At 43.1% G+C, this 9,213-nt stretch overlaps 1 protein-coding gene across 1 annotated transcript in view; it reads right to left on the bottom strand.

Annotated features, from left to right (window-relative positions):
• Positions 1–4,089: 4,089 nt before the first annotated feature.
• Positions 4,090–9,213, bottom strand: part of slit1b (slit homolog 1b) — a gene marked incomplete at both ends in the record, with an annotated part of 107,479 nt that continues 102,355 nt past the window's right edge. The window contains one exon of the mRNA XM_080758786.1: positions 4,090–4,175. Within this exon, the coding sequence (XP_080614912.1) occupies positions 4,090–4,175 (86 nt within the window). The remainder of the gene's footprint in view (positions 4,176–9,213) is intronic.

The following is a 9,213-nucleotide window of genomic DNA, read 5'->3' as shown; positions in this document are numbered from 1 at the left end:
ACTCTGCTCCTATATCCGTATTAGGCTGAGGCGTGCTGCTATATAGACTCCCGTTGCTGTCGGCTTCGTGGTTTTGTGACGATGACAAATCCAATGTGCTGCTTTTTGGACTCCCGATTTGCCTTGAGTTCTTGAGATGGGATATTTCTTTTAACCCATTTAGGCCATTTAGGTCGAATTTTCTTTTTTTAAATGACTTTTTAAAATGTATTTTTTTTTTCTTCTGAAAAAACCTCATGTTTCTATATATCCGGTGGTGCTCAATATTTCATGTCAAGGACCCCAGAAATGATATGTAATATTCCTCCGGACCCCCATCTGAAAATATGTTGTTCCAGGGACCTCCCCAGAATCAAAGATTTCAGTTAAAAACGTTTTTCACGATTTAAAAAAAAAATAGCAGACCTACAAGTTTGTAGCGCGCCACTCGGTGGTGCGCTACGAGCTTGTAGATCTGCTATTTTTCAATAGCTAAATTATAACATAATGTTTAAAACACCCAAAAAGACCAAAAAAAACATCTAAAATCTTCCAGAAATTCAAAGATTGAGAGCTTGTATACTGTAGATTAGCTGTTTTCTCAGTTTTCTTTTTGAAATATAGGGCTGAAGTAGTTAATTATGTATAACACATAAAAAAGTTAGAATATGGAGATAAGAGGTTTCTGCCCGAGATGGCAACGACATCTAATATATTTGCATAGCTAATCAGAATCAGAATCGCTTTAACCTTGAAGGGCAGCAAATGTAGAAGGATTTGTCTTGGGCGACACTGCTGAGGGAACAGAGTTTTAATGTGCAGGCATGTGGTTTTTTTGGAGAAGGGGGGGGGGGGTGGCTGCTGCTGGCTGTGAATAGCATGTTCAGTTCCGACAACACATTTATGGATAAATGGCTTTTTGTTTGTGTGCGAGTCGGGGCGCTTTAGTTCTGCCTGTCCAGCCTGACGGGTTGGGGCTGACCGAACCCATGTGACACACACACACACACACACACACACACACACACACACGCACGCGCGCGCGCACACACACACTCACACGCACACGCGCACACGCACACGCACACAGACTGAGACACTAAAATACCAGAATGTCCCACACTTAACCCATGAAGACGCCCCACCACGCACGCACGCACACACACACACACACACACACACACACACACACACACACACACACACACACACACACACACACACACACACACACACAGGAAGATGTGTAGACCAACTAATGAATGAATGCACATGTATACATATACGTGTGTTTTATACATGGCATGGTCGCACGCACGCACTAAACTCACACAGAGAGAGCATATACTTCTCCACAGTGTGTTTCTTTGGGCTTGTGTTTGTTTGTCACACTGTACTTTCTCCACCATGCTCAATTGCTCACTTTGCTCATCATCAAACAGTTGATGATGGTTTTCAGTTTTAGCTGCTGGACAGCGCATGTAAAACGCGTGTCCAAATATATAACTTCAAAGTCAACTTCTGAAGGACACGGTCGATAGCCCTTTTTTTCCCCTCCACATCTTTGCACAAAAAGCGTTGACTTTAATAATGTTTCCAAAAACCCACACAACTTTCCGAAAGTGGTATTGTATACTTTTATTTGTATACTATTTTCTTATTGCCAATCCTATATAGCTTGTTGCACCTTGATGCAAACACAAATATTCTCAAGTTATGACCCTGCCTGTATACTGGCACAAACTCTATACATTTTCGGCGTCCTTTTTACATGAAAAAGGTTTGAGAACCCCTGTAGAAAATGCTGTGGTGAGTGATTGTGTTTCAACAGTGTGTAGCATCTAATATTCACAACAGTATTGTGTGTGTGCGTGTGTGTGTGTGTGTGTGTGTGTGTGTGTGTGTGTGTGTGTGTGTGTGTGTGTGTGTGTGTGTGTGTGTGTGTGTGTGTGTGTGTGTGTGTGTGTGTGTGTGTGCGTGTGTGTGTGTGTGTGTGTGTGAGAGCGTGCATATACGTGTGTAGCTATGCCTGTGTGCTTGCATGTTTTTTACTGATTTGACTTCTTTGCTTTGTGCCTCGAACCATTTCCCTTCTCTGAGGGGGGATTTCTGGTCACACTTTATAGCTATCCATCGACGGATGATTTTCTTGCAAGTTCAAACGAGTTTTGATTCGTCGTAAAAACAAAGACCGAAAAGAAACCATTCATTTTATTTATTTCATTCAGTCATTCAATACTTGGAAGAATATGCTTCATACACGGTGCTAAATACTGCCGAGTTATAATATGCCTAATAATAACAGCACGACAAGAAATGGCAGATTTTTTTTGGCTGAGTTTTGATATTTCGGTCTTCCTCTTAGAGTCACGACTCTGAGCTTGATCGAAACTCTTGTGCTTTTGTCTCATTGGTTCTGGTCTGTTGATCTCACACGTTTCCTTTTAGGGCTGCACGATTATGACCCAAATGATTAGCTATCACCATTATTTTAGTCAGTGGTGAGAGGACAGTGAATTATCTTACGATTTATTCATTGAGTTTAGTGACAACAAGTGTGTTATGCAGTGGTGTGCACAGACATTTAGAGGGGCAGGTGCTAAAGTGAAAAAAGGGCACCTTGTGCAGCGCGTGGAACCGGCCGGTTGCCTTAAAGGGACACTTTTTGCAAAAAAAAATATGTTAATGACGTTTAGAAGCTTTAGAACACTTTCCTGGGGATCTTTATGTGTGTAATATGTGGTTTTAGATATTTTAGATTGTAGCAGTGAGCCTGTTGTCTCTGATGTCATGGACACTGGGCTCACTTCCTTCCTGGACTACATGTTGTCTCAGTAAGACAGCTCTCCCCCCTATCCACAAGGAGGAGCAGTGCACCAAAGAAAGAATTATGGGAATTGTAGTCCAGGAAGGAAGTGAGCCCAGTGTCCATGACATCAGAGACAACAGGCTCACTGCTAAAATCTAAAATATCTAAAACCACATATTGCACACATAAAGACCCCCAGGAAAGTGATCTAAAGCTTCTAAACGTCATTAACATATATTTTTTTGCAAAAAGGGTGAAGTGTCCCTTTAATAGTGTGAGATTTATAGATTTTGGGGCCTAAATAATATATTAGAAGCTTTTTTATCAAGAATTGATCAATGTCACCATGGTCCACATACTGCACAGTGTACAAAAAAACTAAAAACATATATATTATATATATATATTTTTTAAGGGCGCATTTGTCCAGAGGGAAAAGGGCAGGGGGTGCTCTGGCACCCCTTAGTGTTTATCTGTGCACGCCACTGGTGTTATGCCTTTTCGTGTGACACTGTAGTATGATCAAGTAGATGTGTTGATTTACGGAAAAACTGTTGTGGGTTCGAATCCGCCGTGGCGCACGCAGCGGTTTGGTCGGGCGTGTAATCTGTACGTGATCGCACCTTGTGAGTGTTTATTGTGTATCGTATCCTCGGCTGCAATGAAAATGAGGGCTTAATTGCCCTCAATTGTACCCCCGAGTACAAACAAAGGTGATGATGTTTGTCTGTTAGACAACAACTGTTTACTTCTCACTGTCCTCAAGTGGGGGGGTTTGCCAGCCATGTGTCCCGCCCGTCGGCGCCACAGGGGGTGCCAGAGGGGTCCTATTGGCACCCTATAGCTCTGCCCCCTCAGTTGAGGTTTTATGTACATATTGTGTCATTATATAATAATAATGATGAGTGCACACCCTCGCGCCACTTTTCAACTGCATGCCCCCTCAGTCATTTCATCCTATACATGCAGCCAAGCCTGGGGTTTGCAAAGAATTCCATTGTATAGCGAGACAAAGCGGACGAGAACACACTGAATGCACTCATCATCATCATATATATATATATAATATCATAATCAGTGGGTCTTATACATTTTCATGTCAAGGACGCCCAAATTATGTCTTTTTATAGGTATTATAGGTATAGGTATTTGGCCACATATTTTGTGCTAGGGACCCCATACAAGATTTGCGCTGTTAAAATGTAAAAAAAAAAAAAATCTATATAAAATCATGTATATTTTAAGATGTAATTGCTAGTCACATTGTTGATTGCTAATCACAGAGACTTTATTGCACACCCTCAATCTGTGATGATTATACCCACCGGGTGTGACTGTGTGAGGTGATTAGCGGTGATTTTGTGCACCTGCACCAATGTCACCACTCCTTTATATTAAAAGGAACATACATTCAGTCACACTCCACACTGATGAAGGCTGGATGCATAGCCGAAACGTTTGTCCCTGTTCAAATATGAAACTGAAGTCTTGGTGTGTGTGTGTGTGCGACCTACCTCTCTCTCTCTCTCTCTCTCTCTGCAGGCAGCAGGCACAGCACTGCTGCCTCTCTCTGGCGCCCCCTACTGGTACTAATAAGTCATATACTCATGCTCATGACCACTGATACATAGATAGTTTAGATACGCACATACGCACGGACATTGCTGGTTGTAGGAGTGGTTGCACCACTCAAAAAGAAAATCTCCAAATCTTTTCAACCTTTTTTTTTCAAATCTACAGTCAAGCTCATAGATCAGCTAATTTCAAATAGTATTGGATTTTAACAACAACATTCTGGGCGGGAACCCCTTTTGGTGTTAGCATTGTGTTATGCTTTAGCTATTGAAAAATAGCAGATCTACAAGCTCATAGCGCGCCACTCGGTGTATAGGTCTGCTATTTTTGAAAAATCGAAGAACGACTGACATAGAAACATAGCTTTTTCAGAAAACTGTCAGGATGTAGAAGACATTTCTAGAATCTGACCCCCCCCCCCCCCCCCCCATGGCTGGAAGGAACACCTCCCTGGACCCCATACTTTGAGAAGCACTGCTGTATGGATCAGCTGATGTTGGTGCTACTGATTCTGATTCATTGCCAGGACAACACAAGCCTGCACAAAGATAATCAGGAGCACATGTGGAACATGACACTATACCTGTACAACAGCACAAGACCCCAGGAGGTCTATAGAGAGAGAGAGAGAGAGAGAGAGAGAGATAGCAGGGACCAGCGTCATAACTAGACTTATAGCCCCCCACGCAGGCTGGGTATAGCACAGGCCCCCGACCGACAGCACAGCTAACACCCAACACAATTGTCAAAAGTATAGTTATATTTGATTGTTTGATTGGACTGGACTTTTTGGTGTTGATGTTTTTGTGTGTCTGTACTCAATTTTATATTGTTTTAATGATGACGATAACTGTGGGGGGAGGGATGGGGTGAGGGAGAAAATGGTATGTTCAAACTAAACTTAAATTGTTGAAACCGGCTACCAATAAACATATAAAAAGGCCAGTGCATGCACGTTGTGAGCTTGTACACGTAGACCTTCTGTTTTCACTCGTTCTGTACAAAATAAAGCATATGTGGAATATATATTCTGCGATTATTATACTAACGAGGAGTTGCAGCGTTCATGTGGTGTTGAGCAGGTGCATTCTCTCTCCTGCTATTAACAGCAGTCTATTGAGATAACAGGCTCTATCATCACTCAGATGAATGCAGTGAATTGCAGTTTATTTTGTTTTGGTTGAACTGAGAGTGAATTTCCCCCAGGCCTGACCAGTACAGTACAGTACAGTACAGTACAGTACAGTAAGGCTGTAGCCTAGCCCTGTTTTTAGGACTCGAACTTCGGCAGGATTTTTTTTAAATAATTTAATAATAAATAATAATTCTACGTGGTGTCACTCACGCCTCTCCTCATAATCGGGATGGGAGATGATCATAAGCCAACAGACAAAATGCTGGCATTACGTTTGGTGTTGTGTACACTATGTATATAGTGACTTCCCTCAGCCCCATCTGCCACTGTATGTTGCAGGTAAACAACCTTTGTTGTTTGAAACAAATTGAACTCTCAAGATTTGTACTCTGGGTTTGCAAATGTTTTCTATTGTATAGCGCTTGGGCATAAGTCACGGGAATCTGCTCTGCAGTTCAGTGGAACTCTTTTTATTTGTATGGACATTTGGAAACAGCGTTTCGAAGGGAGAATCTTATATTTGTTTTGGAGAGAGAGTTGCAGTGTTGCTTATTCCATTTTGGGGCGGGAACCCCTTTTGGTGTTCTAAGCATTAAAACACCATTAATACTTTAGCTTTTGAAAAATAGCAGATCTACAAGCTCATAGCACTGCTATTTTTTTGGAAAATCGTGAAAATGTGTTGCAAATCTTTGAAATGAATATATATAAAACGTTTCAGAGCGAACGTTTTTAACTCAAATCTTTGAATATATATTATTTTCAGAGCGAACGTTTTTAACTCAAATCTTTGAATATATATTATTTTCAGAGCGAACGTTTTTAACTCAAATCCTTGCTTCTGGGGGGTCGGTGGCCAAATACATATATCTTTTGGGGTTCCTTGACATGAAATATTGAGCACCACTGATACAGAGACATGAGGTATTTCAGAAAACTGTAAGAATTTAGAAGACTTTTTTTTTATTTATTATGACGTCAGGCCTAAATGGGTTGTGCATGGATCCTCTAGCTGGTTCCTCTGACTCTTGGCTTTGTTGCTCTTATTTTATATTTTATTAATGTCCAGTTCATTATGTTCACACTGCACACACATATGGTACACTACACACGTACTGCCCATACACACGTATACACATCCCATATAGTACTGTACTGTGCTGTATCGATCCATACACAGTATATACAGGTTTAGTAGGCCATACGCTCCGTGTGTGTGCGTGTGTGTGTGTGTGTGTGTGTGTGTGTGTGTGTGTGTGTGTGTGTGTGTGTGCGTGCGTGTGTGTTATGACATTATATCACTGTCGTGTGGAGACCATGTATGCACTGACTGTATATCCAAAACCGTTCCTTTTTTATTACCATTTTGAAAATAAATTGGCTAGTGAAAATAGCCAATTCTACAAGCTGACAACATGTTTGATATATATGCGTGTGTGTGTGTGTGTGTGTGTGTGTGTGTGTGTGTGTGTGCCTGTCAGTCAGCAGTGTTGCCATGTTGGCTTATTTCCTGCAACTGGGAAAAATGCTGAGTTGTGCGTTTTGTTTGGGCTTGTTTTTAAAATGCTGTGGCTTCCTTTGGCCAATCTAACACAACCCAACATTCTTTTGATGTATCTATACATGCACCAAGTCTCTGTACTGTACTGTACTGTACTGTACTGTACTGTACTGTACTGTACTGTACTGTACTGTACTGTACTGTACTGTACTGTACTGTACTGTACTGTCTGTCCGTGTGTAATCCACGTATAACTCTGAAAACCGTTCGCCCCACCGACTTCAACTTCCAACACACACACGTTCCACACCCAAATGCAGCGCCCTGTATAATGTTCATCCATTTGACAGTTTAATCTTTCATCCATAAGGGGGCGCTTGTCATGTCAGAATACTAGTAACACCACTGAAGAAAAGGTCCCCGGATGTCAGTTTTGTTATGTGTTGTCAGCGAAGCATGTAGAAGATGGATTCATAGCTTGCATTGATTCATGTGTTCGTATCAAGATAATTCAATAAAGCAGTCTTTGGAGTTAAAGCAGTGCACTTTGTGGATCAATTCCAAAACTTTACACCGATGTCGAGTCGGGTGGACCCACGGTTGTCCAGAACCGACACAAAAGGCCTCTGCCCGGGCAGAGGCCTTTTGTGTCGGTTCTGGACACTAGGTTCTGGACACTAGGGCCCCGGCCTGCCCAGGGTCCATATATGGAGCTGGACTGTTCTGACATCATTCTGACGTCTGCATATTTGGGAATGCCTGACAAAGAACTCCATATATGACCATAAAAGGGACACAGACATAATATCTGGGTGGGGCATTCATGTCCAACTGGCATCGTTCCAAGTAGGCGCAGTGCCCAACGGGCACCGCTGTTGGCGGTGTTGGCTGGCGGTGCGGCGGGGTTGGCTTATTTCTCTCACAAGAATTAGGCTATTGAGAGTTGACTGTCCATGTGTCTTCAGTCAGTCAGTGCATGTGTGGGGGGTCAGTCAGTCAGTCAGTGTGTGTGTGTGTGTGGGGGTCAGTCAGTCAGTCAGTGTGTGTGGGGGTCAGTCAGTCAGTCAGTGTGTGTGGGGGTCAGTCAGTCAGTCAGTGTGTGTGGGGGTCAGTCAGTCAGTCAGTGTGTGTGCAGGGGGGTCAGTCAGTCAGTCAGTGTGTGTGGGGGTCAGTCAGTTAGTCAGTCAGTCAGTGTGTGTGGGGGGGGGGGGTCAGTCAGTCAGTCAGTCAGTGTGTGTGGGGTCAGTAAGTCAGTCAGTCAGTCAGTCAGTCAGTGTGTGTGGGGGGTCAGTCAGTCAGTCAGTCAGTCAGTGTGTGTGGGGTCAGTAAGTCAGTCAGTCAGTCAGTCAGTCACCATGTGTTCCACAGTAAAAGGCTTCCCTGTGTGTTTATAAAAATGGAAACAGAGGAGGGGGGGGGGGGATGGGGATGTAGCAACACACAGGGTAATTATCCTCTTGGCTCCTGGTTGGGAAGAGGAGAGGAGAGAACCATTACCTCTATTTAAAAACAAGACCTCTTCCATTTCCAAATCTTCCATGATTGTAGCTTCATTCTTATAGCTTATATAGAGCCATACCATGTGTAATGGACCCAGCTAAAACCAAAACGCACGCTGTCGTCGTTTGTGTCAGTGTGTGTGTGTCAGTGTGTGTGTGTGTGTGTGTGTGTGTGTGTGTCAGTGTGTGCGTGTGTGTGTGTGTGTGGTGTGTGTGTGTGTGTGTGTCAGTGTGTGCGTGCGGCCTCCCTCTAAGAGGTCTTTGTCTGTGTGGTGTGTTAGCAGGTGTATTGTTGCTGGTTGGTGAGCTTTCTCCATGCCGCCCCCACTCCACCCCCACGCCTCTCTGTGTGTTTTATTTTGCACTATCAAGTCATCTCGATAGAGGAAGCATATCACCGTCGCTGTCGAGCTGGGGAAAAAAAAACCTTGTAAGTCCAAAAAAACGTTCCTTTTGTTTTTCAGGAAATAGAAAAGAGAAAACCCGTATTGTCGCTGCCGGGGGGGGCACGAATCTCTTATCTACATATTTTAACTCATTTTGGACTGAGGTCGATAAAAAAAAAAGGCTTCTAAATCCTAAAAAAACCCCAGAAAAACCCATGTTTCTATGTCAGTGGTGCTCAACCTTTTTCATGTGAAGGACCCCCAGAATTATCTCTATTGGGCCACGGACCCCCCATCTCAAAATATGTAGTTCCAGGCACCCCCCCCCC

The sequence above is a fragment of the Protomyctophum bolini genome (genome assembly GCF_963924005.1).
Source record: "Protomyctophum bolini genome assembly, chromosome: 3".
NCBI classification, from domain to species: Eukaryota; Metazoa; Chordata; class Actinopteri; order Myctophiformes; family Myctophidae; genus Protomyctophum; species Protomyctophum bolini.
This window is presented reverse-complemented; position numbering and strand designations above follow the sequence as displayed.